This window comes from Erinaceus europaeus, chromosome 13 (assembly GCF_950295315.1).
Source record: "Erinaceus europaeus chromosome 13, mEriEur2.1, whole genome shotgun sequence".
NCBI classification, from domain to species: Eukaryota; Metazoa; Chordata; class Mammalia; order Eulipotyphla; family Erinaceidae; genus Erinaceus; species Erinaceus europaeus.
Genome location: NC_080174.1, coordinates 22,801,404 through 22,821,058, shown reverse-complemented (window position 1 = coordinate 22,821,058; position 19,655 = coordinate 22,801,404). Strand labels below are relative to the sequence as shown.

The 19,655-nt window shown below is 39.3% G+C and overlaps 1 protein-coding gene across 1 annotated transcript in view; it reads right to left on the bottom strand.

Moving 5' to 3' along the window:
- The window catches only part of TTK (TTK protein kinase), a 44,008-nt gene extending 32,366 nt beyond the window's left edge, over positions 1-11,642 (bottom strand). The window contains exons 1-10 of the mRNA XM_060205426.1: positions 11,493-11,642; positions 10,325-10,465; positions 6,952-7,174; positions 5,758-5,864; positions 5,244-5,387; positions 4,423-4,537; positions 4,046-4,118; positions 3,860-3,951; positions 1,473-1,560; positions 128-248 (exon numbers count right to left, since the gene is read on the bottom strand). Coding sequence (XP_060061409.1) covers positions 128-248; positions 1,473-1,560; positions 3,860-3,951; positions 4,046-4,118; positions 4,423-4,537; positions 5,244-5,387; positions 5,758-5,864; positions 6,952-7,174; positions 10,325-10,463 — 1,102 coding nt within the window. The 5' untranslated portion in view covers positions 10,464-10,465; positions 11,493-11,642. The remainder of the gene's footprint in view (positions 1-127; positions 249-1,472; positions 1,561-3,859; positions 3,952-4,045; positions 4,119-4,422; positions 4,538-5,243; positions 5,388-5,757; positions 5,865-6,951; positions 7,175-10,324; positions 10,466-11,492) is intronic.
- Between the last annotated feature and the right edge of the window lie 8,013 nt (positions 11,643-19,655).

Here is a 19,655-nt window from a genome sequence, read left to right as displayed (position 1 = left end):
ATAACTTAACCAAAAACACAAGATAAAGTAACAAAGATACTCTTTCAACATTATAACTCAGAGGCTATTTGGTTTTCACAAGCAACAAAGTGATTTTTCTTTTTCTTAAGTATTTCTTGTCACTTACCTTCTAGTTTTGCTAGAAAATTTGATTCCGTTTTACCCTTCAGAGTTACTGAATCAGTAGCACATTCAGAACTCTTCTCATCTGACACCAGAGGCTCCTTGGGATGAATATTTTGAACAGACTACATAAAAAGAATAAAACATCATTACAATAAAGACCTATAAAAATAGTAATTCTAATTGGTCTTGATGATCCATATAATAAAGTCTCATCCATGTGAATACATTGCTAAGAAATTATTATAGTCACCACCACTGAACTCACAAACCAAGGAAAGATTGGCTAGGGAACAGAAAAGGTCATACCAGTAAATTTAGTCAATTTACTTCCAGTGGACATATTAATGGACTGTTAAAATATACTTAAGTAAAAGGGGGTTAGAAAATTTGAAGCTAGCATGAAACATCACATTTTTAAAAGCTGTGATTGCATTTTGCTGCCAAAAATAAGTCATAACTAATATTTGTTAGGTCTGACAGCAACTATTCTAAATCCAGAAGATAAGCTTTTGATATACTATGTACTATTCTCTAAGATACTTCTGACAATTAAAATTATTATTAAAAAAAATTTTTTTTATATTTATTTATTTAGTCCCTTTTGTTGCACTTGTTGTAGTTAATATTGTTGTTGTTATTGATGTCATTATTATTGGATAGGACAGAGATAAATGGAGAGAGGAGGGGAGGACAGAGAGGGGAAGAGAAAGATAGACACTGGCAGACCTGCTTTCACCGCCTGTGAAGAGACTCCCCTGAAGGTGGGGGGCCGGGGGCTTGAATGGGGATCCTTATGCCGGTCCTTGTGCTTTGCACCACGTGGGCTTAACCCACTACGCTACCGCCCGATTTCCTTCAAATTATTTTTTAAAGCACAGACCATGAAACACAAGGAATATAAAACTGAAAAGACCAACATTATAATGCCATTGGGTTTAACTCAAGTACAATCAGAAGTAGTACAGACACAAAATAGGTAGTGTAACGGGGACTAAAACTGCTATTCTGTCTTGAAAACTCAACAAAGCTGTTCACCCACCACAGGACACCAGGACTGCATACTGATGGACTCCTGTCATCACAGTTTACTCTCATTTTTGTGTCAGATGACCTACCAGATCATGATTAAATAGAACCAAAAAACAAGCTGAAGGGAATGGCTCTGCCTGTTACTCCCAAATCCAGGCCACTAATCTGCTGGGAGCACATGCATAAACAATTTGAACTTAGATATCACTTTCCACTAGAAGTGTAAATGCTATTGGACATGTCTCATAAGCCACAGACACCCCCCCCCCCCAGGAAAATCTCCATGGGTCTTTCATTAAAAGTTAAAATTGAAATACCTTTAGATTTCTCAATTCATTGGACTCATTTCCATTCGTCTTAGATCCCAGCATCATTGCATCTCGGCATTCGGATCGAGAGGTCTGTCTATCACACATAAAACAATTCAATGTTTAACAGAAATGACAGAGATCAGTAGTGGAAAAGATGCCTACATCGTTACGTAATGAGTAGCAATGAGAAAGAACGAATAAATGTGGGAAAGGAGAAGAGAATAGCAATATGTGGGTGAGCTTTCAGATCACAAATATCTTCAGGAGGGACCAGGTGGATTAATAGTACAAGCACCTAGCTCCAGCAATAATCCTGGGGACAATAAAAAAAGATTTTGGATCTTAAGACAACCAATGATCTTACTAACAATGTTTAGTCAAATTCTAAGTACAAGGAATTTAGGTATAGAAGATAACAACTTGCAAATATACTTGCAAAATCATTGTCTGCAATCCACAGGTACTCCCCCTCCTCCAATAGAAATAATGTTACAAACAGTGGTTAGAGTTGAATAGACCAGAAAAAAAAAAAAAAAAACCTCATTTAATTAAGCTAAAATAAGAGGCTCTCAAATCGCTTCTTCTATTTTTTTCTTCTTTTAATGTGAGACCATAGCACCAGCCCAGCTATTTACGATATTCTATTTGCTTTTGACTTTTGTTTTTATGCTATGCCAGGGATTGAAGTCAGAATCTCATATATGTAAAGCATTTACTCTGGGGCTGAGCCACTTCACTGGCCTAAATTTCTAATTCTTCTAAGAAAATAAACACAGTGAACGGGACGAGCAATATGTCATCTTTAACTACACCGCCAACTTCTGACGCCTTAGGGTCTAAAGCAAATGAACTAATGATAGTTGATTTTTTCCTAAAAATAGCTGGAGGTTTTGGGGAACAGGAGTACAGATACACCTATGGAGCCTTAAGGAAGGCCAGACCGTCTTGGGCTTTAAATTAAGTTTTTAAAAGCTGGCCTAAAAATGTTCCAGATGTAGCTACAAACAAAACTGATTTCCTACTGTCGCCTCTCATTCCTCTGTAGCTACTGATGCAACACAAATGGGGCTGGTCTTTAGGTTGCCATTTGAGAGTGTGGGTGGGACCCCTATTTTTAAAAACCGGTTAAAAAAAAATTAAAAAACCTTTAAAGAAACGATTCCTAGGGTGGGGTATATGTATAGCATAATGGTTATGCAGAGAGCAAGTCCCAGGTTCAATCCCCCACACCACCATAAGACAGAGCTGAGCAGTGCTCTGGTAAAAAAGAAAAGAAAAGAAAAGAAAAGAAAAGAAAAGAAAAGAAAAGAAAAGAAAAGAAAAGAAAAGAAAGGAAAGGAAAGGAAAGGAAAGGAAAGGAAAGGAAAGGAAAAGAAAAGAAAAGAAAAGAAAAGAAAAGAAAAGAAAAGAAAAGAAAAGAAAAGAAACAATTCCTTAAAAGATGGATAAACCCAGATTGTGAACAGATTTGCGAACTGGTCAAAACCATCCCTTCATGACTGACTCTCTCCAACTCATGATTTAAATCCAGCGCTATTTTTAGGAGTTCATAATTAAGCATCTCAATTTTTCTCCCTGGTAATAAAATAAATTAAATAATAATAAAAATGTCCTAGAACATCCTAGATTTTTAAGAGGCTAGGCACAAATATATATATATATATATATATATATATTTTTTTTTTTTTTTTTTTCTAAGAGGGTGAGAGAGATCAAGGAGACAGACTCAAAGGGAAGGAAAGACCTTGGCAGCTCTGTTTCACCCCCTGAACCTGAGTCCCTACAGGTAGCATAACCTGTGTACTCTACCAAGCGAGCCTCCACCTGCGCCTCTACCAATTTCTCGTCATAAACTTTTTTTTAGTTTTTTTTAACTTTATTTAGTTTTTAACTTTAGTTTTTATTTAGTTTTTTTTAACTTTATTTATTTATGCCCTTGTTTTATTGTTATAGTTATTATTGTTGTTGTTATTGATGTCGTCACTGTTAGGACAGAGAGAAATGGAGAGGGGAAGACAGAGGGGGAGAGAAAGACAGACACCTGCAGACATACTTCAGCGCCTGTGAAGCGACTCCCCTGCAGGTGGGGAGCCGGGGGCTTGAACCAGGATCCTTACATTGGTCCTTGCACTTTGCGCCACCTGCGCTTAACCCGCTGCACTACCACCCGACTCCCATAAACTTTTTTTTTTAATGACTGTGAAAACAAAATAAAATTATATGCCTCACTCGATTCTTTGTCCCTGGCAGTCTTTTGAGATTTTTTTGGTTTACTGTGAATACTAAATAAATATTTTTATCACAATTACCATCGAACAGTGAATGATCTTAAGACATTTCTGCAATCACTCATTAAGTATTAACAACAAGTTAAAATTAAAATTCATCCATACCTTTTAATGAAACTGGGTACAACTGAACCATCTGTCCTTTCACAATCCGGGCTACTCAGAAGGTTAATTGGGACTCTTCCAAATGGACATGACTAAAAATGTTTTGAAAAATTTAGTCAGCAACTAGCAAATAAACAGAGACCTCACCACTATGACTTTATTCAAAACAGACTAAAAATAACTTACCCGTTTAACTTTGCTTGCTGGTTTCAAGGGATTTAGATGACCTATCTCTGCATCTTGAGGGGGTATGTTCTCTCTAAACAAAGAAAATAACTCGCACTTTTAAAAAGATTTACTGATTTTACGAGAAATCCCCCCAAGAGTTCCTCTGTCATATGCACTGACAAGCACTGCACCCGAGGCCTCAAGCATACAAAGAATGTACTCCACCCACTGAAGCATTCCCCCCGATTCAACAAGTTTAAAGTACTATTAACACATGTATTTTACTAGCAATTATATACTCTTATTACTGCAACATAAAAAAATGCATATATAAATTTATAAATGCATGTATGATACAGAATGAGCATTCAAAAAAATGCGTTCAGTTTCCTTACCCATACAAAAACCTGGCTTTCGTAGTCTGTCCTTTGGAATCACAAATGAGGTTCCTATTCGGCACATGGCCAAGTGAATTGGGGAGTAATTCTTGGGCAGTTATTACTGTAGATGCTGTAAATATTGTAAAGCTATAATTAAAATTGTAACGACACAAAGAGATGTTCAAAGTAGTAGTTACAAAGATAAAAAAAATATTTTAGGTTAATAGATGTCTCCAAATAAGACATGAAGAGGTAAAGATAATCTCCATAAGACGTCATTATTGTTCACATCTGCATAGCATTTTTTTCCCAGAGCAAAGGCACATCACTCATGTCAAAAAATAAAAGTAAATTTCTTGCTTAAATCAAGTCATTTAATGTATTACCAATGAGTCTGAATAGACAAGAGAAAATTCCAACTGGAAGGTCTAAAGACTGTATTACTTCTAAAAGCACTAGCTCCTTTACATATAAAATTTAATCTTAGATCTTGATCATTTTACATAAGTGCTACTTTCTATATATTATCCTGAATGAAATCTCTTTTTTTTTTTTCCTGTAAAAGGACATGTAAACACAGAAAAGTATCAGCAGACATTTTTTTTTTTTTTTTTTTTTGGGTAGGACAGCGAGAAATCGAGAGGAGGGGAAAACAGAGAGGGGTAGAGAAACACAGACACTGCAGACCTGCTTCACTGCCTGTGAAGCAACCCCTCTGCACGTGGAGAGCTGGGGTTCAAACTGGGATCCTTACCCTGGTCCTTGCATTGTGCGCCATGTGCGCTTAACCTGCTGTGCCACCTCCCGACTCCCCAGACATTGCTTTTATCAGTTACCTGATAAGCTCTTCTTTTCCTCCTCTGAAAGCAACTCTCTTTTTTGAAGGTTTAAGTTTCGCATGGCAATTTCTAGCATTTCTAGTGGTACTGCTCCACATTCTACAGCTTTTGAAAGAAGTTGTTTACTTTTCTTAAGATTTCCTAAAGTAAAAAAAATAATTGTTATTTAATATTGAAGACTTCTGTCTCCAGATAAGAGTCATCATACACTCTTAGGCATATATCCTAGGACATGGAAACACTTATTCAAAGGAACATATGCACCTTTAGTTATTTCTTGAGCCTAAACATGATTCTCTGGCTATTTTCCGGCATTAGTCATTCTAGGTATAAGAGCTATTATGCAAACATTCTCTACATATACAAGTAGGTAACGTTCTTCTCAGATACTCACGTGATCAACTTTCACAACTTCTCAAATTTATGGTAGTACATATGACTTACTAGCTGGGTATGAGCTATCGTAGAAGTCATCTTTTGCTTAAATTTGGACTTGACATTTTGAGATTACCTTGTGATAGTTCAAACTGTGCAAAAGATATATGCACAAAAGCAAATTTCTTGCAGTTTGCTCTGGCCATCTGAAAGTAATCACGTGCATCATCGGGTTCTTGAATGCTGCAATAAAAGATTTGAGTTAAATTTTAAAACTGGACATAGGGCTTGCAAGATTGCTTCTCTGAGAAGGTGTCTGTTTTGCCATGAGTAAAACAAAAAAACCCCAGGTTTAAGACCAGAAGCCACAACACTAAAAAAAAAAAAAAAAAAAGCTTTAGTGCTGTGGCATTTCTCTCTTGCTATCTGAAAAAGTCAGCAAAGAAATAGTGAAGTTCCAGTGATGAACAAAAGGAGAAAAAGTAAATAAATAAATAAGTAAATACAGCTACCAAAGTTTGATAGCTTCTCATGGTATGTTCCAAAAGATATGGAACATATTTTTATTGTCTGCAAAATTAAATGCTAATACATTATTTTCAAAAAATATCCTATATCCATGGCAGACTATTTAATTTTTGTCACAATAAAAGAGTTTGTACTAGTCACTAATAATTGTAAACCAAAAAAAAAAACAACAACAAAAATTTGGTTAAAATTGTAGTTTTTTTTTCATTTTTTTAAGTATTTATTTATTCCCTTTTGTTGCCCTTGTTGTTTTATTGTTGTAGTTATTCTTATTGTCGTCACTGTTGGATAGGACTAAGAGAAATGGAAAGGAGGGGAAGACAGAGAGGGAGAGAAAGGTAAGACACCTGCAGACCTGCTTCACCCTTGTGAAGTGACTCCCCCCTGTAGGTGGGGAGTCAGGGGCTTGAACTGGGATCCTTAAAGTGGTCCTTGCACTTTGCACCATGTGCACTTATTCTGTTGCACTACCGCCTGACTCCTGTTTTTTTTTTTAATTAATTAACTTTTTAAAAAATTAATTTACTTTTTTTGGTACAGAAACAGAGAGAAATTGGAAGGGGGAGAGAAAGGGAGACAGAAAGACACCTGCAGCACTGTTTCACCAAAGGTAAAGCCCCCCCAGCAGGAACCTGAGCCCAGGTCCTAGGGCACTATAATGTGCACTCCACCAGGTGTGCCACTGCCTGACCCCAGTGCTAGCTTTCTTATAAGTCGTCTGACATATTTTTGTTTTACCTCCTTCTAATACAGTTCATATGTAATGTGGTTGGTTAAACATAGTTAAAATACAACTACTTACGCTTTTAACTCAGCAAGTCTCACTTGAATTCGAGCAAAACTCTCATTTTGGCCATATTTATCTGGAGGAAGTGTTTCAATTGCTTGACTGTAACGACCAATCAATTTATTTAAAGGGGCAGCACTTAAGGGTATGCTGTTCTTCTCTAGCTTGAGCAGCAAATTTAACCAATCCTCTGGGTTGTTTGCCATCATCATAATTTGATTAACAGTTCCTGAGTTATCTGAGTAATGGAACACAACATATCATAACGAAAGGTATAAATCAATAGCCAAGTTGCACGTTTCTTTCAAATTATAGTTTTTATATTATTAGGGGGGGAAAAAGTAATCTCCTTAATTAAAAAAGAAAAAAATCAAGGGGTTGGGGAGATAGCCTAGTGGTTATGCAAAAGACTTTTATGCCTGAGGCTCTGAGATCCTAGGTCCATAAGCCAGAGCTGAGCAGTGTTCTGGTCTTTCTCTGTGTATCTCTCTCTCTCTCTAATAAATAAATAGAAATGTTTTAAAAAGTAATTCATATAATGTAAGAAACTTACTACTGCTTATGTACCTTTCATAAGAATACTTTTCACTACAAAAAGCTATGTAATTTTAAGGAAAGAAAAAACTGAATATAACTTTCATTTATTTAATTTCTTTATTGGGGAATTAATGTTTTATATTTGACAGTAAATACAGTAGTTTGTACATGCATAACACTTTCCAGTTTTCCATATAACAATACAACTCCCACTAGGTCCTCTCTCATCCTTTTTGGACCTGTACTCTCCCCCTCACCCACCCACCCCAGAGTCTCTACTTTGGTGTAATACACAATTCCAGTTCAGGTTCTACTTGTGTTTGCTCTTCTGATCTTGATTTTCAACTTCTACCTGAGAGTGAGATCATCCCACTGAATATAACTTTTAAATAGCTTTTAAAAACCACATGCCAAATGAATTAAAGATTTTTAAATAAGGATGAATTTACCTTGTTGTGCAAATTTCACTATTATTTAAATACACACAGTGAAGTATGATGATATTATTACTGAGGATTTAGCATCAAAATGATGAGTTTCCAGGTTGTTTCAATTGAATATGATTGGCCAGCATAACAGTTTCTCTCATCCAATGGTGAGTATAACTATAACTAATCCTTATCCAGAGGTTACTCATCACATGACTCCAGAAATCTGAACTACAATAAAAAACTTAGCTCCCTGAGTTAATATTTTTCCTATTGCTAAAAAAAAAGAACTGGAAGAACTGGGTGCTCTCAGTCACTCATCATTCAATAGACATATAAGTATCTAGTATGTGTCAGATGCTACACTAAGCTCTCCCTATAAAAAAAAAAAAAGATTTGGAGCTCATATTTTTCTTTCTATCATTTTTTTTTTTAAATACCTCACTTCTTTGATTTTTTTTTTTTCTTTTTTACTAGAGCACTGGTTACCTCTGGCTTTGGTGGTGTGGGGGATTGAACCTGGGACTATGGAGCCTCAGGCCTGAGTCTGTTTGCATAACCATTATGCTATCAACCCCCACCCCCTTATTTTTTGGATAAAGACAGAGAAATCGTGAGGAATGGAGGCGGCTGAGAAGGAGCGATTTGTAGCAATGCTTCACTACCTCTGAACCTGGGTTCTTGCATATTGTAATGCGGGCTTTCAACTAGCCGTGCCACAGCCTGGTCCCTGCTCACATTCTTGTGAGGCAACAGACAAAAACATACAGGAGTAAATTCCATATAAGATCATTAGTGCTATGGAAAAATTAATGCAGAGAAAAAAGGGGGGGCATCCACCCATCCTAACAGGTCGCTTTTCTAAGTAAGTTGCCTGGGGAAGGTCTCATTGAGATGACAGGTGAACAAAGATCTGAAGGAGGTAATTAATACCTGGGGGGAAAGGTGGTAAAAGGAGAACAAGAACAGAAACACTGGAGTAAGAACTGGCCTAGCAGAGTCATCAAGTAAGCTTAACAAAGTGAACAAGGGAGACTGGGGGGGATGGACAAAAGGCTCCAGAAGTAAATACATGACTCTTCAAATAAAAAATTGAGTCTTTACATTTACATATATTTTTATTAAGATTGATGATGCCTTCTCAGCTACATTAGAAATGGAAGAAAAAAAAAAGGCATCTCTCTCGATGACAGGCAACAAGGAACAATAATGGCTAAAGTTAAGAAAACTATTTTTGGGCATAATTTAATAAATGATGTTAATTCTTTAAAAGAAAACAGAAACTTTAAGGATTAACTACTGAAAATTTACATTTATAAACACAGTGTTACCATTTCATTCATATACTTTTAAAAGTATTCCATAAAGGGAACTCAACAGACATTTGAGAAAAATGTTTATTATTAAGGAAATGCAAATCAAGACAACAAAGAGATAACACCTCACACCAGTCAAAATGTCAGGCATTAAAAAGAACAGAAATGGGAGTGGGACGGTAGTGCAGTGGGTTAAGCGCAGGTGGTGCAAAGCTCAACGACCTGCATAAGGATCCCGGTTCAAGCCCCCGGCTCCCCACCTGCAGGGAAGTCGCTTCACAGGTGGTGAAGCAGGTCTGCAGGTGTCTGTCTTTCTCTCCCCCTCTCTCTTCACCCCTCCTCTCTCCATTTCTCTCTGTCCTATCCAACAACAATGACATCAATAACAACAATAACTACAACAATAAAGCAACAAGAGCAACAAAAGGGAATAAGTAAATAAATAAATATTAAAAAAAAAAAGAACAGAAACGAAGAGTGTTGAACAGGATGGGGATGGTGACAAGGCTTCCACAGTTCGTGGGGATATTAAATTAGCTCAACCTTCATGGAAAACAGCTTGGAAAAATGGACCTACCTTATGATCCATCAACTCCTCTCCTAAGAATCCACCCAAAGAACATATTTTCATAGCTGTGTTATTTGTAATAGCCCAAATTTAGAAACACAAATGTCCAAGAGCAAGTTGTGAGTGGTTTAAGAAAGTTGTGGTATGTACACACAATGAAATACTACTCAGCTGTGAGAAATGATAAAATCATTTTTACTACATCCTTGAGAGAACTTAAAGGAATCACGTGAAGTGAATGAGAAAAGTCAGACGGAGAAGGGCAAGTACTGGATGACTTCACTCAAATGTGGAGTTTATGATACAAAGAAAAGGGAAATACAGCATGAAATGCAGACTAGCTGTGGTTTGCTGTCGCAGTGTTGAGGACTCACAGGGGCTGAGGTGCTGGAGACCCAGTGTTGGGTGTAGCACAGACGTCTATCATGGGAAAATAAGAAACTATACTCAGGTGGCAAAAAAAAAAAAAAAAAGACATATCGTTATCTGCCCACCTCCAATAAAATGATCTGAAGGGGAAAATAAAAAAGGAAACTTACCTGTGTTATCAGCAGAGACTTTATTCAAATTTAGCTCATCAGTAAGGTCTTCATTTTTAAATTTATTTTTAATATCTCTCACTTTGTTCATGATGGAATCAATTGTCAGTTCTCTGCCACTTAACTCCTCAGCCTCCATTTCTATGAATAAGAAATTGAACTAGTTCAAAAATGTTCATTTTTACTAGCATTCAAGGGGGAAAGTGTTGCAGCTTTCATTAAGACTACAGCTTAAATTAGAAGAACACATCCAAACATCTATCACTACAGTGGCATTTGTAAAACCATACGTACAAAAACAATGATGGGTCTTTGTAACTTGCCCAGCACTAGACAAATCAGAACGACTACACCATCAGAACTTCAAAGAAATCATTGCACAACACAGAAATTCAACCCCTGTAAACTTTTCCTTTTTCTTCCACATCTTCCTTTCACTTTTTTTTCCCCCAGAATCGGTTTCTCATCTTTCGTTTTGTTAGTATTAGAGGTCTACTTGAATTTTGGTCATGTCATATAGATAAAGAATCTTTTTGGTAATAAGCACTCCTTTATTCACCTGATTTATGTGAGTAAACCTGTATAGGTTGCGATGACTTTCAGAGCAGAATATATGTACATCACGGCCTTGTGCTGATAAATATACTTATCAGCAGGTCTGATTTTAGGTATGTCTAGCAGAATCACGATTTGCGACCTTCATCACATTAACACCAGCAAGCAACTGCATTTGCACTGAGCTCGCGCATGGTCAACAAAACGTCTGCGCTCTTTCTTCCTGTCAATCACTTCTTTGGGGCTCTCAAGACGCCCCTGACAATAGTGAGTTCAACGGCGAAAGGGGGCGATTAAGTGGGCAGCTGGAGAGCATCTCTTGGAGCCAAGTTCGAAATTAACTGTCAAAACACGGCTACCATCTCCCCTCCTAGGGCGAAAACATCCGCGAGGAAAGGGAGTCTTTTGGTAATCAATCTCCATTGCCCCAATTCTGCCCAGACGTCCCTCTAGGCTCTCTCTCCACTGAGATCGACATTCACCTCCAGCCTCCAAGACAAAATCTCACTCCCCCGGGTTGGATCGGCGGAAGCAACGCCCTCCCCTCCCCCTCCGGCCTTCCCTCTAGTCTTCTCGCTGGCAGAGCCCATCCCGCCTCTCCCCAACCACTCACCGCCCCGCGAGGCTGATGAGCCCAAACAGCAGCAGCCACCCTTTCTCCGTGAGCCGGCGAGACCGAACTCAAGCCCACAAAATCGACTTGAGAAGAAAAGATGGACTACAAGAAGGTGCCCTCTCCGTAAACACGTTTGAATTTCCCCGCTACAATCACCGCGGCCACTTATTGGTCGATATTAGTCATGTGAGAACGTAATCCCTGATTGGTTATTTCTGTTGATCCTGCCCCTTCTGCTCCGACCTGCGACGCCAGCTGGGGAGGGTCTTCCGCCCTTTCTGTACATACGTCCTTACACAACTTCCGCCCTTACTCTAACTTCCGCCCTTACTCTAGCTTCTTCTCGATCTGTGGCCTCTGGGTGTCTAGTAGGCCTGTAGACTGGTTTTCCTGAATTTTCCAGTTTATCCAACTCAAAATTTTGGCCTGGGAAGCTCACTTGGGCGGATCTGCTCTGTGTGAGAGAGGAGTAAAGGAGCGGGGCTATTGCGCTCAGCTTCAAGATCTTAATTAAACGGAGCTTGTGAGTCTGCGCCCCGCACCATCGTCACCCAGTTCACTCCTTGTTTCTTTCTGCGAGGCGCCAGGATGTGGCAGGAAAGAAGCATTCTCTGGGGTGTGGGGGCGAGGGTGCAGGTCCTGGAACATGATGGTAGAGGAGGACCTAGAGGGGGTTTAATTGCTATGTGGAAAACAGAAATGTTGCGCATGTACAGACCATTATATTTTACGGTCAACTAAACAATTAATCCTCCAATAAAGAAATTAAAAAAGAAACATTCAGCCATGACGCTGGCTCAGACTCAGTGCTTTTTCTCCTTGAGCTTATTCCTTTCCTCTATCCTTGAATGACTCATTACCTTCAAAGCAATGCTCTCCACCCTTTTGTCAGAATTCTGCAAATCTCACACGCTCAGCCCATGGTCTTTGCAAGGTCTGAGGCCTGAGCTCCCTTACCAGGCTCTCACCCTGTCCCCAAGCCCCCTTCGCCTGGGAGCACATCCCATTTAAGAGCTAAGGTGATCTCAAAGAGAGGGCACCTTCCTAGTAATCTACTCTGGTGGTAGGCTCTGCTGCTAAGTGATTTTGTGGCCCAAGGTAACACTTTCTCCTTATCTACAAATGTCTCTTGTTGGACCAGCATTGTGATGAGTGCACTATTGCAGGACACACACACACACTTTTTTTTTAATATGTAGGAAACTAACTGCAGTTGTGCTTGTTAACGCCAAAACTGTCCTTGAAACCCTGGCATTCCCAACTTTTGACTAGCCACCTAGCCAGCATGAAGAGTTCCTTCTTACTCATTCATATCTTTCCATGCTCGCTGCCTGCTGCATGCGTTTTTCGCTTAAAAACAAAGCAGGGGCCAGGCGGTGGCGCATCTGATTAAGCACTCACACTACAGTGCTCAAGGACCCAGGTTCAAGCCCTTGGTCCCCTGTAAGGGGAAAGGTTCACTAGTGGTGAAGCAAGGCTGTAGGTGTCTTTCTCTCCCCTTCTCTATCTCCACTTCTCTCAATTTCTCTCTGTTTCTATTCAACAATAAATAAAATAAACCAATAATATTAAAAAACAAAGCATAAGAACAAAATGACCAACAAAATGTAGCATATCTGACTAGTTACCTCATTAGTCAGTCCTTTACTTGGAATTTGTGATTTACACCAACTTTTTTTTTTGTGATTTCCACCAGCTCTTTTTTTAATTGGGAGGTTCATGGTTTATAGTAAATACAATTGTTGATATATGTGTAAAATTACTCAATTTTCTCTAAGATACTCACCCACAGGTTATGTTCTCCTCCACCATCATGCACCAGGACCTGAAGCCCCCCCCCCCCCCCTTTGTTTTGGTGCAATATACCAAACCCAGTCCAAGTTCTTTGTGTTTCTCCTTTCAGTTCCTATTTCTCAACTTCTGTCCATGGGTGAGATCATCCTATGTTCATCTTTCTCCTTCTGGTTTATTTTATTTAACATCCTTCAAGCCCCATATAAGATGAGGTAAATAAGGTGAATTCATAATTTTGGGGGGGGAGAGAGGGAAGCTTAAGTTTATTTATTTATTATTTATTATTAAGATTTTTTTTCTTTTAATTTCATATGGAATAGAGGGAATTTCACATGAGAGAGATCAGCACCACACTGATATGACTGATTTTTTTTTTTTTCATTTAGTGGCTTACTAATGATCAAGAATGTGGGATAAAAGAGTACAATTTGGGGGAGTCGGGCTGTAGCGCAGCGGGTTAAGCGCAGGTGGCGCAAAGCACAAGGACCAGCATAAGGATCCCGGTTCGAGCCCCGGCTCCCCACCTGCAGGGGAGTCACTTCACAAGCGGTGAAGCAGGTCTGCAGGTGTCTGTCTTTCTCTCCTCATCTCTGTCTTCCCCTCCTCTCCATTTCTCTCTGTCCTATCCAACAACGATGACAACAACAATAACTACAACAATAAAACAACAAGGGCAACAAAAGGGAATAAATAAAATTTAAAAAATTAAAAAAAAAAAAAAGAGTACAATTTGGGGCCAGGTGGTTGTGCACCTGACTGAACGCACATGTTACAATGCATAAGAACCTGGGTTTGAGCCCCGAGTCCTCACCTGCAGAGGGAAATTTTTGCCAGTGGTGAAGCAGGACTGCAGGTGTCTTTCTCTCCCTATCTCCTCCTTCCCTCTCAATTTCTGGCTGTCTCTATCCAATAAATAAACATAGTAAAATAACATAATAAGACATAATAAAAATTAAAAATAAAATTATTTTATTATTTTTAAAAATAAACTAAAAACATAATAAAAACTTTAAAAATAAAAAATAAGGGAGTCGGGCTGTAGTGCAGCGGGCTAAGCGCAGGTGGCGCAAAGCACAAGGACCGGCATAAGGATCCCGGTTCAAACCCCGGCTCCCCACCTACAGGGGAGTCACTTGACAGGCGGTGAAGCAGGTCTGCAGGTGTCTATCTTTCTCTCCTCCTCTCTGTCTTCCCCTCCCTCTCTCCATTTCTCTCTGTCCTATCCAACAACAACAGCAATAATAATAATAACTACAACAATAAAACAACAAGGGCAACAAAAGGGAATAAATAAATAAAATAAATATAAAAAAATAAAAATAAAATTCTGTTATTTTTTTTCACAACTTCATGTGGGGAACCAATATTTTTTTTCTTTGTAAATTTTTTTTTAAAATTTATTTATAAAAGGGAAACACTGACAAGACCATAGGATAAGAGAGGTACAACTCCACACAATTCCCACCACCAGAACTCTGTATCCCATCCCCTCCTCCCCTGATAGCTTTCCTATTCTTTATCCCTCTGGCAGTATGGAATGTTGGTATGCTTCTAAATTCTGCTTCTAAGACCTTCTGTTTTGATCATCACATTAGGTTCGGTTCGCTTGTATTACTTACGATGTGGTCTATTTACATAATCATTGTTTTACCTGGGTCCTGCCCTGCCTGCAGGGTATTGGTTTAATCCCCACTGGTTAGATGGAAGTTTTCTATGTTCTTTTTGCGCTCTTTTTTTGCTCCGCCCCCTCTCCTAGTCATTTCCTTTCCCTTGCCACTTCCCGTAAAGAGATGCATAAAAGGCGATGTATCTGATTAATAAACGAGATACTGCTTCCCAGCTGATCCATGAGTCCCTGGTTGTCTCTCTACCGCCCGTGAAGCTAGCCCAGCTCGGCATATGGCACTAGTATCTCATTTATTAATCAGAAGCAGAATTTAGAAGCATACCAACAATGGACCCAGGATCATTATTGGGTGCAGAAGGTTGAAGGTCTGGCTTCTGTAAATGCTTCCCTGCTGAACATGGGTGTTGGCAGGTCGATCCATACTCCCAGCCTATCTCTGTCTTTCCCTAGTGTGGTGGGCTCTGGGGAAGTGGGGCTTAAAGACACACTGATGGGGTCAGCTGCCCAGGGAAGTCTGGTTGGCATCATGTTAGCATCTGGTACCTGGTGGCTGAAAAAAGAGTTAACATATAGAGCCAAACAAATTGTTGACTAATCATGAACCTAAAGGCTGGGATAGTGCAGATGAAGAGTTGGGGTCTCCAGTTTGAAGATAACTAGTAGGCCTATTTTAGTTATATTCTATAGGGCCCATGACTATCCTAGTTTTTTCCTGAACCTGACATCTAATATGCAGGTGGACCTAAGTTATTGTCTGGGGAGATGATGTCATGGCTGGAGAAAGGACCAGAAAGCTGAATCAGGGAAGAGAATAGCTCCCAAATATAGGAAAGGTGTATAAATAGTGTTGACTGTAGAACCCATTGATTTGATCTGGGGCCCATATTCAGCTTAGGAGCCTATGTAAGCTCTGCATCCCTGTAGGTCTGAGCTCGCATTCTGCGGTCACGAGTAGGAACATTCCAAGCTGCCCCAATTTCAGGATCCATCTTCCTCAGGTGGAAGATAGAGTATGTTATCCAGCCTCTCTTTGGAGGATGGAACATTCTCTACTGTTGTTGATCCACATTGAGGGCAAGGTCCTATGGGGGCCCACAAAGGGGTCTATTGTATTGTTCCTGATGAAGATGACCAGTGACAACAGAGAAAAGAAATGGATCTATTCGAGGTCTAGGCCCATTATGTCTGTTTGGGAAAAAATAAATATAATTATGTTATTATTATTTTTTATCAGAGTATACATCAGCTCTGGTTTATTGCTGGTGCCAAGAACTGAACCTGGGGCCTTGGAGCCTCAGGCATCAAAGTCTTTTGCATAAACATTAGAATTAGACTCTCTCCCTGTTCACCACACAGTTTCTTTTTCTTTCTTTCTTTCTTTTTTTCTTTCTTTCTTTCTTTCTTTTTTCCTCCAGTGTTATTGCTGGGGCTCGGTGCCTGCACTATGAATCCACTGTTCTTGGAGGCCATTTTTTCCCCTTTTGTTGCCCTTGTTGTAATTATCATTGTTGTTGTTATTGCTGTTGTTGTTGGATAGGACAGTGAGAAATCAAGAGAGGAGGGGAAGATAGAGAGGGGGAGAGAAAGACACCTGCAGATCTGTTCACCATTTGTGACATGACCCCCTGCCTAGCAGGTAATAATATAATAAATTATTTTATTTAGCTATTTCTTAAAAATAACAAAATAAAAAACATAATAAAAAACTTTAAAAAAAAAAAGAGGGTACAATTCCCACCACCAGAGTTCCATATCCCCTCCCCTCCATTGGAAGTTCCCTATTCTTTATCCCTCTGGGAATATGGACCAAAAATCTTTATGGGGAACAGAAGGTGGAAGTTCTGGATTCTGTGATTGCTTCTCCACTAGACAGGTTGATCCATACCCAGAGCCTGTTTCTATCTTTCCCTAGTGGGACAGGGCTCTGGGGAGGCAGAGTTCCAGGACACATTGGTGAAGTCTGCCCAGGGAAGTCAGATTGACATCATGGTAGCATCTGCAACTTGGTGGCTGAAAAGCATTAAAATATAAAGCAGAACAAATTGTTTAATAATCAGGAACATAGAAGTAAGAGTAAGGCAGATGCAGTTCGGAGTCTTCATGTTGGAAGGAGCTAGGAAGTATTTATATACTTTTCCCATATTTGGGAGCTTCTCTCTGCCTGTCCTCAACTCTGGACCATTTTCCCAGTCAATATTCCTAGCCTGCCTGCATGGTAGCTGTTGGGCTCAGTCAAAAATTAGTAAAGTTATAGGCCCCTTGCAATATACCTAAAGTATAATTCCTCATGCATAGTAGTTGACTAGTGTACCTCTGTGTATATAGATCACAACTTTATTATCCACTCATCTGTTGTTGAACAACTAGCTTGCTTCCAAGTTTAGGCTAATGTAAATCTTATTGCTATGAAATTTTCAATAGCCAAAAGATATGTACCACATAGCTATACACAGATCTCTCTTAGATAAGCATGTTTGACTCCTTAGTACATATTCCTGGGAGAGGAATTGCTGGGACATAGAGTAGATCTATTTCTAGCCTTTTGAAAATCCTCCAGATTTTTCTTGTTGACCCTTGGGGGCCTGATTTCTTTTCTTTTTCTTTTCTTTTCGTTTTCCTCCATGGTTATCGCTGGAGCTTGGTGCCTTACTCTTTGTATGATGTGTGATTAATCTGGTGCACCACCACCTGGCCCCTGGGGCCTGATTTCAAAACTTGTATTCTTCTGAATGTACTGTTCCAGAATTACTTCACCGCAACATTCTTTCTGTGCACTCCTTCTTTTGGTGAAATACTCTAGACTTATGTTTTCAAAAAACACCTGTATGTTAATGACTCTTAAATTCAAATTTCCAACTGAGCTCTCATCCTAAAATTCCAGACTCATCCATAATTGCCGGCTTAACATTTTTTTCAAAAGATTTTTTTATTTGTAGTTGGTAGTGGTTCACAAGATTGCAAGATTACAGGGTATAATTCTATACCACAACCAAAGATCTTTATTGGAAGTAGAAGGTAGAAGGTCTGGCTTCTGCAATTGCTTCTTCTCTGGACATGGGTACTGACCGCTCCATCCATACCCCTAGCCTGTTTCTATCTTTCCCTAGTGGGGCAGGGATCTGGGGAGAAATTTCTGTGCCCATCTCCCCAACAATAACCAACATAGAGATATTTTATTAGCTTTTTTCTTTTCTTTTTTTTTGAAAGTTCATGTGTACCAGTCCTCTAGATTTCACACAAATTAAACTATCTGATAGTTATCTTTCATCTCTTTACTTAACTTCACTAAGCACAATCACCTCTAGGTCTATCCATTTTGTCCCATAGGGCTCAATGTCTTTTTTAAAAATTATTATTGCTGAGTAGCATTCCATGAAATATATATCCCATAATTCTTTTATACAGTCATCTGTCAGTGGGCATTTAGGCTGTGTCTACTCTTTGATTATTGCAAATAATACAGCTATAAACATAGGGGTGCATTTGTTCCTTGGAATTCTTGTTTGCATGTCCTTTGAATAAATGCCTAAGAGTGCCATTGCTGGATCATAAAGTTCATTTTCATTTGTTTAAGGAATCTTCATACAATCCCACCAACAGTGTAACAGAGTCCTTTTTTCTCTGCAACCTCCAATAATACCTGTCACTTCCTGCTTGCCATTTCCACCTGAATGTCTGATAGACGTCTTAAATTTGTAGTGTGCAAAACATAACCATTGACTTCTCTGTACCCCACTCCTGCTTCATCAAAAACCTTTTCTGTAAAAAGGCAGTTTTACTATTCTACTTTGAAACATTCACAAACTTTGATGCCATCCCTAACCTCACATCTAATCTATGAGCAGAATGATAATTTCTACAAAAACCCCACTATTCCTCCCTGCCTCTGCTCCTACCACCCTACTCCCAGGAAACCTCCTTACTTACCTAACTTACTGAAGTAATCTCCTACTGAACTTCTGAATTCTGCCCTTGTCTCACCTTGTTTAAACTTCATCATAGGAGGGTAACTGAGATAAGATCTTGTTACTTCTTTGCTCAAAACTCTGCAGAGTTCTTTTGTCTCACTCAGAATAAAAGCCAAAAACCCCTGCAGTGATCTAGAACACCATTCAGTATTCAGTAAGGTAGCCATTAGCCACATACTATAATTGAGTGTTGTTTTCGCCGGGCTGGCTTCACGGTCGGGTAACAGACGACCAGGGACTCATGGTTGAGCTGTACGCAGTATCTCTTTATTCATGCAGGACGCAGTGCAATCTATACCAAGCTAAACTAAGCTAAACTAAAAACTACAATCTTGTCCTTATAAATATACTAGCCCAGTAGGGTGGGAACAGGATGCAACGCAGAGAGGGTGGAGAGAGAAGTGACTGGTGAAAATCAGGGTATGACAAGGAGAGGGGGCGGAGCAGGCGAGAATTCTATCACTGAACTACCAATGCCCCGGAGGGAGGGTGGTGCTTGTTAACAGAGGTTATGTAAATAGAATACAGTGTTATGTAAATAGCAGGGGGGATTAAACCAAATGAAACAGAAGGGGTTTTTAAAAGCATACCAACAGTTGAGCACTTGTAAAGTGATTAGTGCAATTGAGAAAACAAATTGCTGTGGTCTGGGGAGTGGTGCAGTAAATAAAATGTTGGACTCTCAAACATGAGGTCCTGAGTTCAATCCCTAGCAGCACATATACAAGAGTAAGGCCTGGTTCTTTCTCTCTCTCCTCCTAGCTTTCTCAA